Raw genomic sequence first — 20531 nt, 5'->3', positions numbered from 1 at the left:
AATCTAGGCTAGGTTAGCTTAAACTAGCCTAGTATGTAGGTTAAGCACTACTCTAAGTTTATAATAAAGTTTAATTATAAGTATAATTATAAAAGAGCGCTTTATAAGAATCTAGAGGTTATTTAGAGCTAGTTTTACCTAGTAGCTAACATAAAAGCTAAGTACAGTATCTAGAATAAAGACCTATATAACTTTAATAAGTTAAGCTTTATAATAAGCTAGATATTAACTAAAGTAGTTATTATAACTTTAAAAAGATAAAAACAGCTAAAGGTAATATAGTAAAGTAATAAAAAGTAAACAATAGTTATCTAAAGTATTAACATAATAAGGTAGGCTATAAGATTACAGAGCTTTAAGTAGTAAATAAGGCTACTACATAACATAGATTACATTAAAAAAAGTAGATTTAAGTAAAAAAAACTTTAATAGTTAAAGATAAAGCTTATTTAACTACTTTAAAGGAGTTTAAAGCGCGTAGTAATAGGAAAAAGCTAAAGACGCAGGTGCGCGCTAAAAAAGGTAAGCTAAGTTAAAAGTAATGTAAGTAGTGCAATTAGACTAGGCATAACTTACATATATATAAGTAAGTAGTAAAAGTAGACTCTAAATAATATCTTATGTTGTATTACTTTATATAGGGCAAAAGTAGGCTGTTTTGCAAGAGAATAAAGTGGTTTTAGTAAGGGCTTAGCAAAAGTAGCTGGCTAACCTGTGTGGCCAGCCAACCTGTTAGGTACGTTAGTTAATTATAACTTACTTATAAAGCTTTTATTAGTGTTAAGCTCTAGTAACACATTAGTAGCTATATTAGTAGCGCTATTTTTAGAGATAGTTTATAACACTACGCTTTTAAGCTGCTAGCTAAAAACTTAGGTAAAGTTACTATTTATGCCCTTTCTATAATTAGGCAACACTATATTAATAAAAAAAGTGTTAGTATTAATAAAAATAAGTGTTAGTAAAGTAGGTAAAATAATATGTTAAAGTTATAATAAGTTTAGATAGGCACTAAGCTTTACTAGGTAGGTAGTTGTTAGATTGAAGCACTGTTTCTGGGCTTCCTGAGATGAATGATGGGTTTGGATATGATGTATGGGGTGATTGATTGATTGTATTGATCGTGTTCATTTATCGATCCTTTTTCTGCTCTACTCGTGTTGCTCGGCTTTTTGTTTTGCCGATCCGAGTCCCTCGCGCACTTGCCCTATGCGCGACCAGCTTGCAAAATGCTGCAATTTTCTGCAATTTGCTGCAAACTGCTGCAACATGCTGCAAAATGCTACAAAATGCTGCAATTTGCTGCAACATGCTGCAAAATGCTGCAATTTGCAGCAACATACTGTTCGAGCTTATTGCTCGTACTATGTAGCAGCTTTCGTCAAGCGTTCCTCCTGTCTTGACAGTAGGTGCGCAAATCTGACAGTAGTAAGCTTTTATGTTAGCAGAATAAAAAAACGCTAAGCTCTATTAAGTAGGCAGTAAGGTACTACCTTAGTAGCTATAACTAGGATTTACTACTCTATGTACTAGAAAATACTGTAACTTTTAGTAATCCCCTAGTAAAACTTATAATATTATAGCTTATTAAGTTTATTAATTAAGTTTATTAAGTAAGTAAAATTTACTTAATTAACTTAATAAATTTAGCTTCTATGCTTAACTTAATTAACTTAATACTATTAAGTTAATTAAGTTAAGTTAACAAGTTAACTTAATTGTTGCCAAGTCTGGTGGTGTGCAGTTGGTGCGAGTGTCTAATACATAGCGCCTGAACCGTAACTTGTAATACCTATTGCTATGTACAGTAGCCCGTGCCTTCTCTTGATAGCATCCGCAGCCTGGGCGTCACCATTAACATTCTGCCCTCAGTTGGAGTATGCATTACTTGCCTTTTCTGCACCTGCGTAGACGCTAGCCACTGGACCCGATGCAACGACATATGGCCACATGCTCACATCAACAATGCTCAACCCTTTCGTTCCGTGCACTCGACTCTGTGGATCTACGACTCTACCATCTGCCCTCTCCATCATTGCATTCGTACAACACATGTGCGCATTCGTTGGCTGCGACGCCGCCTTCAAAGCAGCCCTGCCGTCGTAAACTTCACTGCCTTTCTTAAGTACTTCCATTATTGGGATAAATCAGTATCTTTCAGATTGAATATCCCTGTAAGGTTGATATATCCATAGTGCAATCATCAGGATTAGGCGTGCAGATCTTTAACTGCAACAAAAGAATGCCACCGTTGACGCCTGCCCAATTCTGCGACCATTGGAAGAATGTGAATGGCCCCAAGGCTGCTCCCTGGGCGAAAAAGCATTGCATAAAGCACCACAAACAGGTCCTGTACATCCAGGTCATTGTCTGCAGACGTGCTGTGCTAACCGGTGCTCCAAGTCCATATCTCTGGCACTACAGCCTCAGGGGTCACATCCAATAGCTCCATAAATTCTTCAAGCAACGTCGAGTTCCTCAAATATGTACACTATATTCAGGCCATTGAACTAGTCAAGTGAGAGTTGATAGACAAGAAGGGTGTGGGCAATGGCGTTGGGTTAGGTCTCTATGGAAAATTGCTTTGTATGGTTACTTCTGCCTAGGGAACGCTCAGCGAGAAAGGGAAGGCATGTCGTGACGCCTTTGTAAGACATTGAGAGCAGGGACAAGGATTTAATGGTGTTACTTCAACAATGGATTCATCTGTGAGGAAATCAACTAATACCTTTATTCCTCCAACTTCGAACTAACCTCTATAGTGCTAGAAAAGAACGCTCAAGTAATGACTGAATTGCTACTAACTTAGGAAACAGTACTAACAGCATAGCACAAGATGGAATTCTAAGCAACTTCGAACTACCCTCCATCTCAAAGAGAACTCTTAAGTAATGACCGAAATACTACTAAATTGTGAAACAGCACGGCAGTATAGCCCAAACGGAATGTTTAAGTGAGAACGCCAACATCCTCCCAGGCCTTCTTCACAGCGGCAGAAATGCTGGTATCGCTTGGGAATACTTTTGTTGCAATCTCCACGGTAGATTCCGCAAAGGTCTCGAAGGTGCAATCCTGCGGGATCTTTCCGGATATCATGGTCTGATACCATACTTTTCCAATCTTCTCCCAGGAGTACCCACCCACAGCTCGTGCAGCGAGGTAGAAGGCGTGGTTAGGGATGCCAGAGTTGATGTGTACTCCGCCATGATCCCCCTTACCCTTGTAGAAGTTCTTCATGTTCTTCGGCTGAGGGTCTGTCCCGAGGTTTTCGTCGTTCATGAAAGCCTTGTTGGCGTTCAACTTACGCAATCCATCTCCTTTAAAGGCTACGGTGAAAATGGTCTCTCCGATGATCCAGTTCGCCTCCTCCACTGTCTGCTTCTTATACCATTGCTCAACCATGCATGCAAACACATCAGCCACGCTCTCATTAAGAGCTCCGGATTGCCCGTAATAAATGAGAGGAGAAGAGTGCTCGACGAAGCCGTGGGTCAGCTCGTGGGCGCAAACATCGAGAGAGTCAGTAAAGTAGTCGAAAGCGATGCCATCGCCGTCTCCGAAGACCATGTACGTCCCATCCCAGAAAGCATTATCATACCCAACTGTTTCTTCAAACGGTTTAAAATGAACACAACCCTTTAGTGGAAGTCCCTCATTGTCGAGAGAGTTGCGGTTGAATACAGACTTGTAGAAGTCGTAAGTCGTACCCAGCGCGTCGTAACAGTTGTTGACTTGGCGGTCCTTAATAGCAGCGTCACCTTCCTTTCGGACTGGCTTGCCAGGGAGCTCCGCCTTCTGCTCGCAATCGTAAACCCAGCGATTGCGGGCACCGTTAACCTCTTTTGCCTCTGCAACCACGAAGGTTCCCTACCCGGACGTTAGGATCATCCCGCCGTTGTTATGATGAAAGTCAGATCCCTATTGTCCCACTTACAACAACTCCAGCGCGCTGGTATCTTCCGTCATGAATATTGCCTGCGACCTCCAATGCCTTCTTGGAGGCTAGTTTTGTCTTTTCATCGAGATCGGAAGCCACAATCCTCTCATGGATGTACGGCGGAATGAAGAAGCATGCTGCGCGAGTCTGGTTTGTTTCTCCGGATGGGCACACTTCGCTCATTGTATTCTCTCAAAGCGCTGAAGCGTGATAAGGTTTTTGAAATAAGACTTGATTGACTCTTCCGGGAGCGTTGTGATGTAGTTTGATAGTTATCTGAATTTCATCGATTCGATGTTGAGGGCAACCCTCATATTTTAAACCATCTGGTCAATGGTGGGGACCGCAGCCCTCGGGCTAAACTCTTGCCATATTACGCTTCTCGTCTAAGTTCTCAAAAACAACCTTGAACACCCTTCTCTCGGTTACCCATGTCTTTCGCATGTTTTCTTCAGCTGTTCTCTACCCAGACCAGGACCACCAAAGGCACTCCGAGGCACATCTCATGTTCATTGTCCAATAGGGCTATCCTTCCTAACATGCCTCCAAGTAAGACATATCACTACACCGCCTCCACATCGCCGAGAGCTCTTCTTGGATATTGCATGGGACCTTTTTAAGCTGGTTTTGGAAGTCATATACTGAGCTGTAAGCCAAATACAGTGGTTCGATTGGTCTTCTAGTTCTCCACCTAGAGTATGATAATTCAGCCCCTATAACTCCGTTACCTTTCGCATATGTCCAATCAGCGCTTTATATCCTTTTGGTTGACGACTTGACTGGAGAGTCGATCTTCCTCACTCCTCATTCTATCACACGACACGCAAAGATGGAAAGCCATATCTCGTGGAGGGTCGGGCTTTAAGTTTCCACACGGTAATCCCACCAAGTAGCGAGCGAGCGCCCGGAGAATGTGGGGGAATTCTAAACAATGGGTCAGCTTTTCCTTGGCGTTTTCCAAACCTGGTTGGGACGGCCCGCGAATGCAGCTGGTACTCGTTCGTCCGCATAGGGCTGAAAATATCAAGAGGGACCACGGTATGTCAGGGTTCTTATGATAAAGCCATTGTTTCCCACCCGAAGTTGAGGGGCTTGACATTTCAGCTGCAGCTGAGCCATCGATATGAAATTGACTTCTTATCACACTCGTCCACTCGAAATTCTCATTATATTCAGGAAAGAGCAGTATTTGCATTCTGGTGAAGTTGATGGAATTGTCGCGACACACATGTCAAGGTTTTGTGGCATAGGGTGCCATGATATCCACAGTGTGTGGCTGCTTTGGCCGTCCTGCCTTTTGCTGTTTTGGATGTCTGCGGGCAGTCTTTTCAAGTTTGCGATGGCACTTGCCGTCCGACAAAGTTTGGGATGTGCGTGATGGGAGGGGAGGATCGAACCAATCGTAAAGATTTTCATTCGCTTGTGGATGTGATGTCTGCCTCGGGGGTTTCCTACTGAAGATTGGGGAATGAATGTTTGGGGTCGAGTGACTAGGTAAGTGTCTCTCTCTCTAATTTTCAAATTCTGATTAGTTGCGTTTCTTAGTTGTGTCTGCGCTTGCGCACTTTTTGAACCATCACTTGCGGTCACGAAAGGTGCTGAAACGTACCCGTAGTTCCCGCCATGTGGGCGGATGAATTCGGCTAGAGTCGTTCAGCTAAAGGCCCAGACAGCAGACGCCAACGTCGTGGCTGTCCTAGTGGCACATCGATAAGATATGAGCTAGTCCTAAAGAGGATTATTCGGGCAAGCGATAGATTTCTTGCATACAACAGGATGCGATAATTTGGGCGAAGAATGAGACATTGAGTTCTGGCCTAAAGTTTATTTGTAAACTAGAGCTATAGGTATAGAATCCAGACATCAAGAAGAGTAAGCGAAGCTGTGGACGACGAATCGCAGTAGGCCCACCTCCGCCTCAATCGACCTTCCTGTCGCTTCGGGATACGAACGTATATCAGCCATCACGTCCACTCGCGCAAGGAGTACCTTCAAGGTTGTATCTCACTCCTGTGTTGCCCCAAGTATGAAGGTATCCGCGATAGCTGTTGCACTTGGATAATAGATATCAGTCGTGTTTCTAGCCTTACTATCTCTCCGGTTGGCCGAGCAATGTTTGGAAGCGTGAGATCTCGACGGTCATACCAAGGGGGCGGGGTCTGGGGCTATCTAGGTACGCCGTTATGGCAAGGCTGCCCAGTCCTAGCTGCGAAGACTCCCACTAACAGATTCTGGAACTCATTGCTCGTCATCTAACATCTTCGACCTCCCCTGGCATTGTTATCCTACCTAGATCCTCTCTTTCACGTTTGAGGGGCTCTTCACGATACGTTCAGATAATTCCATTTAATATACAGGTCAATAAACCCCGTGGCTCTGGAATGGAAGTTGCAGCTTCTTATTCATTGCTCCCCCTTAAGTGCCTGATGAAGCTTCCTCGGCTCTTTGGAATTGCGTGGTAATATGTGCATGACTGGACATAAACCGCGCATCCCAGTGACCAGAAAATCACATCTCGGCCGACCAAGGTCGATTACACACCTTCTTCTCCAGGCCCATGCAGAATACTGCTGCACATAAAGCCAAGCTAATATCCAAGGCGCAGTTTCCATTTCTCTCTTGTACACTAGAGAGAGGAAAACTGCCGTAGTTTGGGATAATTACCACACGAAGGTCACCTTAGATGCAAGGAAGTCATAACTGACTAGCCGGCAATGATACTCAAGGGCAAATATACAAATCCATTGAACTCTATCCCTGAGGGGAGACTCGGTTATTATTTACAAAAATTAAATCAGGTCTTGCTCGTCTAATGAAGGTAAGCCGAGGCTATTCTATTAGCACTTCGGGCCAACAAATCCAGTGGTATTCTTCAAAGCCAGGGTCAGCACAAAGCCATCCTTCCACGAATCAGCCCCCTTGATTACTGCCGGTGCGACAATATCCGTCCGATTTCCCCTGATCAACGTATGATTCAGTCCGAACATCTTGTCCCTCGCATCCACCATTTCCTTCGGAACTTGTCCATTCGAAGTATACCCGTTCACGATCTCAGGAATCCCAAGTGGCAGAGAGTTGTTCTTGCTGTTGTACGGCCAGGTGTGGAATGTCTTTCCATATGTGTTGACCAAGATTTTCATTGCCTCCTTGTCCACGTTGTCTGGCATACCAGGCTCGACTAACAGTCCGGACGTAACCTCATATTGATGGGAATGCCAGAGTTGACGCTCTTCAAGGGGAAGCTTGGCGAAGGCATTGCCACTGATTATGTATTCCACCCCAGCAAGACGAGCGGGATTTGTTCCTGGAACGAAGATGGCACACTGGATGAAATCGGCGGACATGATGCTGCAGTGATGGTTGGCGTGCAGCACTTGGTCAGGATGACCCGAGATAAAGTGGAAGCCGTTAAGGAACAGCATAACAGACGACGGACCGATCAACCCGAACTGATTTTGAGGTTGAGTATCAGAGGCTACAATTGAAGCCAGGGCCAACATTTGTGCGAGTATCGTAAAGAGAGCCATGACTGGGAACATGGGGAAGAAGAGACAACAGATCAGAATCAAAACCCGGGTAAGAAGGTGTAAATTGGATGGGCGAGCAGGCTGCTGTCGTGAATGGGAGCAGTGTGAAGTGCGCCAGAGTCTCGATTTATACCCCAAGCCAGGACGCCATGGTAAAAACTCTCGCGGTAATGTCGGAAACGTTCTCAGAGCCTTCACCTTGGAGGTTGATAACTCAATCACGCCCCGAAGACTACTACGATGTTCCGATCTTCAATCTGGACGAAGAGGGCCTAGTAACTTGGAGGGAAGAGTCCCCGACTCGAGATTTAGGTTCGTGTCTGCGTCACAATTCCAAATCATTTTGAAATCGATTAGCGTAGAGAAAATTCGGCGCGGAGATATGTCGATGCCGGGAAGGGAAAAAGGGTGGGGAAAGCCGACTAGATGCTGAGCAACATCGCCGTTGAAGTCTCGTGGACGGGACGGCCCTTGAGAGATTGCGGTACTCTAAGATTCTACTCCCCGGTCACAGCCACCCAGCGTTCGCATTTTCTAAACATAAACGCAAGTTGATGTCGGGGGTGGCCCATCTTGAAGGTAGTCGGCGACTGCTGAAGAACTCGGCGAAGTCAATCTTCACATCCCAGTCATCTTCAAGGTGCAGCTTCCGACGACACCAGAAATTCCGATAGCAAGGGAAGGCAGGGCAAGTGAGTCAGAAAATGATCCTAGCATAACTTGCTCACATTATCGACATGTGTAATCAATGCGGTCGGGATGGGTCGGGTCTTGCTTGGTGGACTCGGCGGTTGCAGGGTAACCGAGAATGAGACGGAAAACCGGAAGTGGAGTGAGACGAAAAAAAGATGAGCGACAAGACGGCGAACAGGCTTCTTATAGACCAATTGGAAGGCTGCTTCACGTGGAATCACGCAATTCCCGCTATTCTCACCGGGGAATCTTCTGCGGCTCATCCCTTCATTGATGCGTCACTCTGCCCCAGCCTATTCCAAAGAGCCGCCAGCCACCACGCATATTCTATGGCGATTTATAATTAAAAATGTGAATTTAGTCTTCGACATATATCCTGGAAAACTCCACGTAATTCTTCGAATATCAAGTTTGCGGCCTTCTAGAGAGGGTATACTTTAAGGATTTGGGATGGCCTACATTGTTCTAGCGTTCATCTCTTAGAAAGCGTATGCTCCTCTGAGCTTTTGTAAATGACCGTTATTATCTCTTCAGTTCTAGGTAGATGACTTTCTTCCACCATCTCATCGCTGTTACTGTATTAGGAAGGTACCTGGGTATCTAGCAGCGAAGACAATTTTAGTCGCTACTGGAAAATGGATTTTTGTGAATAAGGTATGGGTCGACTCAGTAGCCAAACGAGTGACCTTACATTCAAGGACAGAGTACTGAGATTTCTTTGCAGGATCTTATTTCATTCTCCATCACAAGCCTTGCGCCTGAAGCGCCAGACGCCTCTCCCCGAAGCGATATCAATCACCATTACAAAGCTCAACGCTTAACGCTCAACGGGCACGCAATAACTACTCCAGCGGACAAGGTCGGAAGCTCTTATTTATATGTCACCGGCATGCCTCCGGGAAGCTCTGTGAGCCCTGCATCGCAACCATTAGCACCTTGTCAGGGATATAGATAGGAAGACTTACATCCTTCAACGGGCTCTACCATCTGTTGTGACTTTGCGCACTTCGTGGCCGCAGCTGAGGTTTGGGTCTTGAGTGTCTTGCAGGCATTGCCGCTGCATCGCGCATCAAGGGCCTTCTGTAACACACCCTCCTTCCAGCCAAAGAGGTAATCACCGTGCTGACCGTATCCAGAGCTATTACTGACGTTAGCAACGCATTGAATTGCCCCAATCACGAAGGGATAAGCCGCTTACCCGTCGCCCATAGAGTAGACGAACGGTTGGGAGCCATCGGTGGGCCACAAGCTCTTGTCATTGAAGACCGTCGTATCCCACATCACCTCGTACATGATCTGCGGAAGCTTGACTGGATGAGTTGATGGGCATGCACCATTAGATTCAAAAGATCCGCCTTCGACATGTCAGCATTGCTAAAGTGCACAGTGGGATGAATATACTACTTGGGTAGGCGACGTGAGACTTGTGGTCTGGCGAATCGGTGTTCTTTCCGTCCCAGCATCTGCGGACTGTCAATTGTGGACGTAAATCTTATACTCTAGGAGTGAACTTGCGTGGGGAAAGTGATGGTGGTTCGGATACCGCCACCGCATTGCTTCTTTGGGAGATCGAACGTGTCGTCGCCCGTGCATGGAGCGCCTCCAAATGGATCCTGCTTCTTGTTGCTGAAGCATCGATGGCAGAGCTGCTTCTGCTGGCCGGTCTTAGAGCGGAGGGTAGGATCGCCGACAATCATACGGAAACCCTGGAATAAATTAGGTGTGCTTAGATGAAGTACGCTGCTACTGCGCCTACCTTTGGTGGTGCAGTGACTTTTGTCTTTCCATCATACGGAGGAATATAGTACACCGTGACTCCTTCACGGCCTGACAACCCCAGATTCACCATTTGTGGAACACGCTTGAACGTTCCGTTCTTTGCTTTGAAGTACAGATTCGCAGTCCAATAGTTGCTGAAGTCTTCTGAGTAGTCGCAGGTAGTACATGTAGACTGCGTTGATGGATCATAATCCAGTGCCTTCATGCTGGCGTTGAAGGAATTTCCGCCAACAATCTGATGAAGATGACTTGACGGCGTCATCCCTGGCTGAACAAGAGGATCGATACGATCAATAACGAGCTGTGAGCACTGGAAGCGCATCATGGCTGATTGAGCGAACTGCCTGGCCATGAGGCCGCTGGCCGAAGCAGCATACGCATCCTGCGCGGCGAGCGCGAGTGCCAAGGCAAGAGTTTTCCACTGCATCTTGAGGCGACGTCAACTACCGTGGGTACTGAGTGAATGAGAGTAGTGGGAGCAAAGGCAGACACGGAAACCAAGAGGTGGAATATACTCTTCCGCCCTTAAAAGCATCTCCACTACCCCATTTGCTCTAGATGCACCGTGCGTTAGCATAAACAAGTCCTCCCCACAATCTCTTGGTTGCATTCGGTTCACGGGTATTGCCAAAGGGTATTCGCCTATCGTATTCTGCAAGTTCAACTGCCGTAGATTAAAAGCTTAAGTGTTCATCTACATACCTCCGCTTCTCGGCCAATCAGATCAGCCCTTTGATTGTGGCATGGCAAACTTCCGGGCATGTATTTTTCAGCACTATCGAATCATCGCACCGCTTATCAACGCTTCTGGGTGAGCGGAGAGATTTAAATGAAGAGATGACTGTCGGGATACGTCAGGATATGCTGGAAAATGTCTCGACCAGATTCTCGTTGAGCGAAAGCACTAGAAACCGGGGGCGAGACCCGTTGGTCTTACACATCGCATCCACAAAGGCGCCCAGTCGTTATATATCGGTGACTGAAACAGGAACGACATATGATGATTTATCGACCACCACTTGATATGATTTTTAAATTTGGTCCAACCTGTTCCATGGATGCCCAACCCCAAGAATACGGAAACGTTCCAGTGTCCCCATTGCGCTTAGCTGACCCCGAGGAGTATAGGAGGAGCATTTTCGGGTTTGAAAATACTAGGAGACACCGTTGGATGTGTGCACGAGGCCTTCTATGCATGGAAAGACTCTAAATTGACATGGAGGTCACGCGATGGCACTAAAATTTACTAGGATCTACCGCGAAAACGTGTCTCTTGCCTGGTTGCTCCATCAGCGTCCACAATCCAACTCCTTTCTCATAGCTTAGGTCCTCGGGGACAGCAGGAAAGACATCTGCAGTCTTCTTCTGACCACCTTTCCACGTGAAGCTGATCAAACTCCCGCCGCTTTGGGTCAAGAAGAACTTCCCATTGATCGATATCCCACCCTGGATCTTTGTCTCGCCATGTTGAACGGCCTCGGATGAAGTGGCCATGCCATTAGACGTCTGGAGCAACCGGTTGGTGTAGTCGAGGTCAAAGCGGACGAGGCGAAGATCTGTTCGTGAGGCATGGTATTCACCCACCACAAGAGAATCCGGAGTGGTAGTTCGGTCCAAAGAGATAAACGAGAAGCGAAGATCTGTCACACCGGACTTGGATTGCCAGTTGTAAGTCCTTACTTGCGGTAATATGTATCCACACCTGAGATCAATTAATCAAGCAAGCTGGCAGTTTCTGGCTTAATTAATTGCGTTTTAGTATAAGGTTTAGCTAGATTAATTAAATTAGCTTAGCAGAAAGTTGCTAGCTTAATTAGTAGCTTAAGTGCTTAATTCCTAAATAGGAAAGTTGTATATATTTTTTAGTGTTAAGTCTTAGCTGTTGTCCTATGTATCTAGATTGTTGTCTTCGCCTACCTACTTACTAAGCTTGTACAAAACGTCTATCTGCTTGTTAGTAAGCTTTAATTAGCCTATATTATTGTTATTACTGCCACTAAAACTAGCCTGTCTCTATTGTTATACTAAGTGTAGTGCTGCAAGTAGCTTAGGTAATATACAGTGTTAGCAAGGCTCTAGTAGATCTCTAAGCTTACTAAAGACGCGCTCACACTCACAGCTTAAAGCTAGTATAGAGAGTATTATAAGCGCTATCTTACTAAAGTTAGGATATTAATCGCGTAGCCTAAACTAGTATTATATAGGATTAGTGCTCTTACTAATAATTAGCTTACGCTTCTACTACTTATACTTATCCTCCTTAGTATTGCTGCGTGTAGAATTAATAATGCTATTAATTATATTATTAATATTACTTAGTTTCTTTAGTGCGCGTGTGTAGCAAGGCCTTAGTAACAGTAGTAACTTATAATCTACCTATAGTGCCTAGAAATTAAGATTATTAGATGCTAGCTAATTAGACTTCTTAGCCTACACTTAATTATAGTAGTGTTTATAGCAAGAATAGAGTATTATAGCAGTGTAGTAAGCTAGCAAGTTGTTAAGTTTAGCATAGTACTTGTTTACTTTAAGCAGCGCTGCGTGTAGATTAATAGGAAGATAATCTTTAAGCGCCTTATTATAAGCGTTATAGACTACGCTATTATAGTAGAGGAGGTAAGCTTCTAATTAAGTAAGTAGAAACTTAAACATTAGAATTACTTTAGTAATTACACTAAAGCTATACTTACTATGTCTTTTAAAGCGCTTTATACACTCTTTAAGTAGCCTAAGAACCTTTATATAGTTAGTAATAATAGCTTAATTAGCAGCTGTAAGGCTGTCTAATCTTATCTACTATAGAGCAGCAGGCTAATCCTTGCCCTGTAAGTTAGCGTAGATATCCTCTTTTACTATATTTTATATGTAGGTGTTTGTGTACGCGTTAATAGCTAGCGTAAGCTTTATAGCTTGCTTAAAATAGTTAAAGTATAAGTTCTAGTGTGTAACTACTAGCTTAATTAGCTGCAGTATTGTAAGCTTGTTATCTGCGTTATAAGGCAGCTTACAGTAAGCTGTACGCTGCGCCTTCTTAAAGAGATTGTACTGCTGCAGTGTGTAAATATAGTTAATAATATTAAAAAGTACACCTAAAGGTCTATGCTTTTACTACTTCTTTATAAATGCTGCCTTATTAGTAAGCTTGTTAACTCTTTTATTATTATATAAGTCTATATCTCTGCCCTAGAGCAGTCTCTACCTAATTAGATTAATTATATAAGGGCTATAGTAAAGGTGTTAGCAAATAAGATTAAATTTAAGCTTATAAGCAATTACAGTAACAGCAGTGTTATTATTAAAAGCATTATTAAAGATAAAGTAACTAAGTGTGCGCTTACTTATACTAAACTGCTCTAATATTAATAATACAACTTTAGCTAGTTAATTGCTAGTGTAAGCGCCTGTAAGCTAAGGCAGCGCAATAGGTAGGTCTTAGAGCTTGCTATCTAAGTTAATGTAGTAGGTAATAATACTAAGAAACCTGCGCTTACTAGCTTTTATTATCTATCTATTAAAGCTTATATAGATCCTGCTAAGCAATTGTAACAGCTTGTAAACAACACAAGGCCTAAGCTAGTTAAATAGTTATATAATGTATTAGGAGACGCTCTTGTAGTTCTTCTACAGCGCTGCTTTAGTAAGCAGGTTAGTAATAGTAATTAAGTGTTAAAAAGCTAGTGTTTTAAACTTAGAGATAAAGTAGTTGTTTATAATAAGCTAGTTAACTATAGTAAACCTAAAGCGCTGCTTGCTAAAGCTGTTAATCTAATTAGCTACTGCCTATAAAATAGGGACTCTTGCAGTAATAAGCGCGTTATAAACACTAGTAATTAAAGTCTTGCCTAGTGCTACAAGCTTATAGCTAGGCTTCTGCTTACTAAGGTAGCGCGCAGCTAACAAGACTACTGCGCTTGTATTATATATCCTAATACTAATATCTATAAGCTTGTGCTTAAAACACTAGTAGCAGATAAAAAATATATAGGTTAGATCTTTAAAAAGAGCAACATAATAGCTGTGGCAATAAATCTAACTTTACTTATGTTAGTGCGTTGTAATAGGCTTTATATACAGCTTAAGATAATTCTAATCTATGCTATTATAATTATTTTTAAAATAGGTGTTAAAAGCCTTATCTACAGTGTTGTTAGCTGCTTTAGAAGATAGAGTAAGTGTAGCTTACTTACTGCTTTTAGTAGGCGCAATAATAGCGTTTTTAGGCTGCAACTTGCGCAATTACAACTTAAAAGTATATGTATATAGAGGCAGCAGAGATAGGGTAGATAGCTAAGATTAAAATAACAGTAAGTTAATTATAATAGGCTAGCTTACAGTGCTGCGCACGCGCTTTTTAGGCAAGGGAGCGCTATTAGAGATACGTTTCTTGGGCGGCATAAGGGCGACAATAGGGTGAGGTATACAGCGATAGATCTGCAACACCAGAAGTATATAGCATTGTGGGTAATAGATGGAGATGGAGTATACAATATAAGACAACACGCTAGCTGCTAGTTACACAGAGTTATTAGATATTACACAATACTACATAGTAAACAACACTAAAAAAAGTTTAGTATAAAGCTTTTACAGCTATCTAAGCTACTTTATAGGCTGCCTTATCTTTAAAATCTACTATATACTTAAGGCAATTAAGCTATTAATTTAAATTAAGCTTACAGAAAAGCTTAGCTAGATTAATTGCGTTTCTATATAAGGTTTGGCTGGATTGATTGAATTGGCTTAGCATCAATCTTCTAATTAAGCTATCAAGCTGGCTTGATTGATCTCAGGTGTGTATGTATCTACAGTGTATGAGTTCATATTCGGTACATGGTGTGAATGGTCGAAATTTGGAAGTCGGTTCAAGAACTCACTTGTATCCATATGCTCCATACTTCGTCCCAGATTTACCGATGTTGTCCTTGATATTCCCGTCCACTTGGTACATATGCGCTAGGTCGAATACCCTCAAACCGCCGGTGGTGTCTACTACGTAGATCAATGTGCCATACCACAGGATACCGCCCGCATGAAGGCCCGTGATCGCTTCGAAATCATCCTCTCCTTTCGGTTGGACAAGCAGGACATGACGATATTTCTTGGTGCCTCCCGGTCCTCGATTCACGAATGCGACCCTGGCTCCACGTTTCCCATCGTCGTAATTGTCTGAATGCCAAGAAACCAGATGAACACGATGACCATCAAAGTCGCCTTTTTCGTAGGCATCCGCCGAGGTTGTGATCCCCTGCGGATACCATTTGTCCGTGTTCGCGTCATCGAAATCCGACGAGGACTCCCATGAATATCCACTCGAGGTAACGAGGTGCTTCACGTTTGGAGCCGTGCTCGGATTGCTGTGGTTTATATCTCCAATTATATCTCCAACCTGGACGTTCAGGAGTGCTTTGTCAAAACTCGCGATCGTGGATGAATACCCACTTTGCTTTAACTTGTAGTCCGACACGGTAAGGTTCTTCCATGCTGCATTGCTTGGACCTGGGAGCCCAAAAGCGAAAACCAGAAGTAGTGCGGAGTTGAGCAAGTTGCGTGGCATTTTTGCGAAGAGAAATGAAGTCGATGTTGGATTCTCTTTGTACATTCATTACCGTGCCCTTTATGTGACTTGTTTCGCTGTAAGATTGCAGCTGAAAGTTGACCATGTTGATATTAGTAACCCGTTTCACAGCCCGAGAAAACACGAGGCGATCGGAAATTTGAGACTGTGATTTACACGTGGTGTGTGGCTCAATGCGAAAAATGCGGGAGCGGAACAGGATCGACAGAGGGTTATACTTATATTTAGCTCGATGGTCTTCATCCAAGAAATTGTTTGTCGCTCTAAACAGAAAACCCATACTGATCCCTCGCACCGCACACTGGACTTTACAGCGTCCAGAACACCAAAAGCAAAGATTATAACTTCGGCTTTGGCATCAGGTACTCAAGCACATTTCGGGGGCTTGCTCAAGACATTGTAGTTTTATTTGGTGGAAAGGATACAGTTTTTTGATTTGGCTTTGCTCTGTGGCCCTGGTGGGGCTAACACCCAACTCGAAACCGACAAATTAGGGGTATCTGCGAACAAGCGAAGGGAAGGGCTACTTGACTATATACAAAACTTTATCTATCTCTTGGTGCAAGGAGTACAATCGTCTATTAGAGCTGAAGGATATGCTTGAGAGAGAAGACTTGCTACAGAGAGCGATTAGGTGTGACATCAGCTTGATCCTACTGTAGCTGCAAGCATACCTATGAGGGAAGGCGTCACAGATGCAAACTATAAGCAGAATATATAAGAAAAGACACGTATGTAGAATTTAGAGACTAGGGTGTGTTAGCCAAATCCAAGACGGCCCGGTGGACTCTGCAGGGAGAGGTGTGCCCGAGGGAGGTCAAACAACTATGTGAGTTGGCAGTAGTGTTTCTTAAATTGTTTCCTCACCGCTCTCTTTCCTTTTCTAGATAGCTTGAAGTTTTCCGGTGTGTTTGGGCGTGTTGAATGCAGAGGAAGTCCTAGTGGTCCTGACCACTGTGGACTCTACATATTTCCGCCCATTCGCGTTGAACCACGAACCACTCTGAAATTTGTACACCTGGCCCATGGGAGACCAATAGAAATAAACCCGCCTTTGGGTGTCCCATTCCCGATTTGCAGGTGAAGTCATTCCATTTGGAATCATAATTTCGTCGAGTCGATTGAAGACCCTGTTGACGATATTAAGACAGTACCACCATTCACCCCCCCAACCTCTCAGTTCTATATCCACATATTCAATGATCGAAGCGCTCGTATTACCTAACTGCGTCCCATTGGCAAGGACGTAGTGGGGTTGCAGGTCCCAGAGTCTCTTTTCAATCGCATAGGCCCTCTTCATATTGGTTCGTGTTTCGATATATTTGTAGTTCTCCGGTTCGCCTTCCTGAAGTCGCAATGCTGATACGACAGCAAACAATCAGGAATTCTCTGCTAGGGGTTAGGCGTACGGGTTTGTAAAAATTAAGCAAAATTGAGTTCACAATCTTGAGCGGCTTGATGGCGTAGGAGATACCTAGAGCGATATGAAATTTCTTGTCCTCGATCGTTGTGGCAGTGTCCATTAACCTGGATCTTGGTGCGAATTAGATAACGGCTCACAAAAACGTGGGACTGGGTAAGTATGGAGTTCCTAATTTTTTACATGGCTACCGCTATTGAAATATAAAGGGGGTTAGAATGGCATTGTGTTTCTACGTTGGGTTTGTGGCACAATGGCTCATAATGCAGTCCGAGACTCCTGGCGGTTACGCGACGGAAATGCCAAATTCAAGATGCGCGTGTCGAAAGGGTATCTCATAGGGGTTCTCATTGTAAAGTTGGCCTCTCGCAGCCTCTCGCAGCCTCTCACCTACTTAGAAACGAGAGTTCACCCAGAGTTGGAAATGGCGAGATGTCGGAAGCGTGAATAATCATCGCGACTCTAGCTGCAGGAACTCTCCTGTTTGGGTTGGCAGAAACTTTGCTTTGAAGTCTCGGGTATCTATGCTAGACTCGTAATGGTGGCTCGTCGGGGCACATGCCCGCGCCTCACAGCGGGGGCGACTTTCACAACATCGCCTACGTAAAACCGACGATTGGTGAGAAGGACTACAACGCGTACCTAACTGCGGAACAGCGGTCAGCATGTTTCACACCTAGAACCCTTCCAATAAGAGCCTGACGTACGGTGCGTATACTCATTTGCGATGACTCCGAAAATAGACCGCTATCATAGGAAGAGAGGCAGGTCGAAATGAAACTAAGCCTTGGGTCGAGGACAGTGTAACGTGATTGACTTGCTAGAAGGTGTTGCTATATAATCACACCCACGCGGCAAAGGCATTGAAGAGAGAGGGGAGTGGCGACGAGATAAGCCTTGAGTCAAAGCACATGGGATATTGATGTGGTGCTCTAGAGCTTGTGTCAAGTCTTCGCAGCGGATTGAGATAGGGTCCTCTAACAAACGTAACGACAACGGAGAACTAGAGTCAACAACTCGAAGCGTTCGTTCGATAAGAACTGCCTCATACATCCTGCAACGGAAGCATATACTGTCTTCGGGTTGATATTGATACCCTTCGTTGTTCGGGATTACGCGCGTCACGGGGATACACTACTAACTGCTAGGTTAGAATTCATCACGACGAGAAGTACAAGAGCGAACTACATTCGCATCATCCTAACATGCGTCATTCTACCCTATCTGCTACAATGGATAAAGTCCCTATGGGCCGATAGGTCGAACCCAGAAGTTTTACCCTCCACCACATTCAAAGTCAAGAAGAGCTTGATGTGGTGTTGAATCCACATCCTGGCACCACACACACCGTCATCGTATGGACATATCGGATCTTGCCGCCCTCAACCCGAAATTCGTGGCTATCGGGTAGCCCGCCACTTTTACCTCCAAAATCCAGCATCACGTCTACCGCACCAACCGTCTCGTCAATAACGTATCTTCGATTTCTCATGTCAATACCCGACGGTACGCCCGCGTTGCAGGTATCGTTTGGCAAGCCCTTGCCACCGTACAGACCCCCCTCAAGCCGATTGCACGGTGCACCCCACGGAACAGTGATGTTTGGATTGTTAAACAGATCGCAGTACGCATCCGCCGCCTTTTTTATCGTGTCTCTCGAGTCGCGCTTTTCCTCTGGGATTGTACCCCAATTCTCCTTTGGTGCGTAATACATGTTACCCGTAATGTTAAAGAGCCAATCACCCGGCTTTGTGATGATGGTGTCGACCTTGTTGATACGATGATTCGCAAAGCGCAACTGAGTACCGATGACGTACGGAGCATTCAGGTCGTTCACGTAGAATTCTGTGAATGTCGCGCATGCTGTCGTGTCGTATAAGCTCCGGTTATAAGATATCACGAGCGGATGCGTCAGAATCCCGGTGTCAACGTCGGCTTTCTTGGTGTTTTCGAAGTATCCCAACCAGGTGCTATTGTCAAAGCGGGCTTTGAAGGCAGAAACTTGACCAGACTGCTGCGCGGAGAGGTATTCGTCGACAGCCTCGGTAAGCCCAGGGCGGGTGCAATGGGAGACGGCTGTCGCTGCCAATGCGATTGTACTGAGGAGGAGACGGAACATTCTGGTTAGCGATTGAAATTCTGGATGCGGGCTGATCGGGCATTTATCTGCTGCTGCCCCAGGCGGTTCACAACGTTAAGATGGTCATGGTAATGTGGAGGCTGGGGTCTCAGACACCGCATTATCCGTTTTTATTTGGAACAGATGGGATTGTTGTTAATAGATTGGCTGTAGTGACCGCAATATATGGATGAAATGCATTGTATGTACCTGCAGATGGATCGATGTGCCCCACATCCATGTGTCCCATTGCACGCAGAAACGAAATTGCGCCAGGAAGGAATGAGCACAAGGAGATAAGAAGTATAAGACAAGAGTTATTTTCAATACTCCCAATCATCATCAAAGGCGTAATGCGGTGGCAATGATGGAGGATGCGAATCCAGAGGTATAATCAACTCCGTCATCCCATACTAGAGATGGAACACGCCGTTCCATTTCACTAGCAATGGAAGAATAAGCATTATTTTGGCGCTCCCTGTAGCTGTTGCTCACGGATGGTGTGCGGCTCGCTTTCAGTGGTCCCCTACCGGAATCGAATGTCACGGTCTTACGTCCTGGGCATTGACAAGCAAATATAAATGGTGGACGCGTATAGTACGCAGGCTTAGTGACTGGGACTTTCTCCCACTAATATCTGTGCATGTAGAGCGTCACTCGGGTTTAGAATGGCTTTTCTTCCTCTTTGTCTTCGACCATTTGCTTCTTGGTGAGCCTTTGCGGCCTTCGCTTTCCGCTTGTGCCGCCTTTGCTCTGTGCCACTTTTGCATTTTCTTTATGGAGGATTCTGCAGCCGCGCAATCCTCGGCTATCTTCTTCTAGCTTTTCTCTTCGCTTTATACGTTGGTCGCTGTCGACCATACTCCTTCCCGTATCGTCACCGCGATGGGGTTTCCACCTTGTCTCTGGCCACCTTTTGTCTAGCACTCTCTGCGGACTCTCGCCGTATTTCTGCCTCAGAATCCTCCCTTTCAGGCCCTTCCCTCTTTCTTTCTCCTTCACCTCAGCTGCAACCCTTTGAATCTCCTGAAGTCGACGCCAGGACAGATAATGCTCCACGAAACCTCTTAAAACATCTAACTGCCCTTAACTCTAAGTCTGCAAACGCTTCACGGCCCAGGAATTACCTACGAATCTTAAGAACCTAAAGAATCTTACTAACGTGTTCAGTTTCCTAGACAAATGAAATACTGCTACACGGAAGCCGCAAATGGGGAGGTTTCGCAGGCACAGAGGGCGGTACATGTGCTCGAGGGGGTGGGCTAGTATTGGGAGTCTCAGCACCACCAGGAGCTAATTCTCCATCCTGTTCCTCAAGGTCCTTGTCTAAATCCGGAGGTAATGGGTCATTGACGGAATATTCCAGTCCCTTCTCCTTATCAACCTCACTCGCTGCTGTGAATACAGATGTCGAGAGAGTCGAGGAGCGAGATTTTAGTTGCTTACGATCAAGCCATTTACTTACAACAGGATGTCCGTTA

General features: G+C 44.7%; 6 protein-coding genes across 6 annotated transcripts; all 6 read right to left on the bottom strand.

Annotated features, from left to right (window-relative positions):
- Nucleotides 1–1868: 1868 nt before the first annotated feature.
- BDR25DRAFT_224080 (uncharacterized protein) lies at nt 1869–2135 on the bottom strand (the record flags this gene model as incomplete). Its single annotated transcript, XM_033685134.1, has 1 exon — nt 1869–2135. One exon carries the CDS (start codon nt 2133–2135, stop codon nt 1869–1871), a length of 267 nt encoding a protein of 88 aa, XP_033547702.1.
- A 735-nt stretch (nt 2136–2870) lies between these two features.
- Nucleotides 2871–4258, bottom strand: BDR25DRAFT_368496 (protease prtS). The gene is made up of 2 exons (XM_033697059.1): nt 3931–4258; nt 2871–3839 (listed from the first exon to the last, which is right to left on the bottom strand). The coding sequence occupies exons 1-2, from the start codon at nt 4118–4120 to the stop codon at nt 2950–2952; spliced, it is 1080 nt and encodes a 359-aa protein (XP_033547701.1). The 5' UTR covers nt 4121–4258; the 3' UTR covers nt 2871–2949.
- Nucleotides 4259–6831: 2573 nt separating this feature from the next.
- Nucleotides 6832–7350, bottom strand: BDR25DRAFT_201974 (DUF1264-domain-containing protein; the record flags this gene model as incomplete). The annotated part of the gene is made up of 1 exon (XM_033684401.1): nt 6832–7350. A coding segment is annotated over one exon (519 nt), but the record flags the coding sequence as incomplete, so codon positions are not given.
- Nucleotides 7351–8616: 1266 nt separating this feature from the next.
- BDR25DRAFT_368486 (uncharacterized protein) lies at nt 8617–10288 on the bottom strand (the record flags this gene model as incomplete). The annotated part of the gene is made up of 6 exons (XM_033697058.1): nt 8617–9071; nt 9123–9295; nt 9356–9512; nt 9559–9620; nt 9673–9863; nt 9914–10288. The coding sequence occupies 6 exons, from the start codon at nt 10286–10288 to the stop codon at nt 9028–9030; spliced, it is 1002 nt and encodes a 333-aa protein (XP_033547699.1). The 3' UTR covers nt 8617–9027.
- A 4518-nt stretch (nt 10289–14806) lies between these two features.
- Nucleotides 14807–15490, bottom strand: BDR25DRAFT_314054 (uncharacterized protein; the record flags this gene model as incomplete). The annotated part of the gene is made up of 1 exon (XM_033691422.1): nt 14807–15490. One exon carries the CDS (start codon nt 15488–15490, stop codon nt 14807–14809), a length of 684 nt encoding a protein of 227 aa, XP_033547698.1.
- Nucleotides 15491–18080: 2590 nt separating this feature from the next.
- On the bottom strand, nt 18081–19050 carry BDR25DRAFT_368482 (uncharacterized protein; the record flags this gene model as incomplete). Its single annotated transcript, XM_033697057.1, has 2 exons — nt 18081–18131; nt 18280–19050. 2 exons carry the CDS (start codon nt 19048–19050, stop codon nt 18081–18083), a joined length of 822 nt encoding a protein of 273 aa, XP_033547697.1.
- Between the last annotated feature and the right edge of the window lie 1481 nt (nt 19051–20531).

This window comes from Lindgomyces ingoldianus (assembly GCF_010093535.1).
Source record: "Lindgomyces ingoldianus strain ATCC 200398 unplaced genomic scaffold BDR25scaffold_15, whole genome shotgun sequence".
NCBI classification, from domain to species: Eukaryota; Fungi; Ascomycota; class Dothideomycetes; order Pleosporales; family Lindgomycetaceae; genus Lindgomyces; species Lindgomyces ingoldianus.
Note: the sequence above shows the minus strand (reverse complement) of the source record. Positions and strands in the feature narration are given on the sequence as shown.

Coding starts and splice junctions, on each gene's coding strand:
- BDR25DRAFT_368496 (XM_033697059.1), bottom strand. CDS start 4,120: ATGAGCGAAGTGTGCCCATCCGGAGAAACAAACCAGACTCGCGCAGCA. Junction 3,840..3,930: donor GCGCGCTGGAGTTGTTGTAA/GTGGGACAATAG, acceptor CAGAGGCAAAAG/AGGTTAACGGTGCCCGCAAT.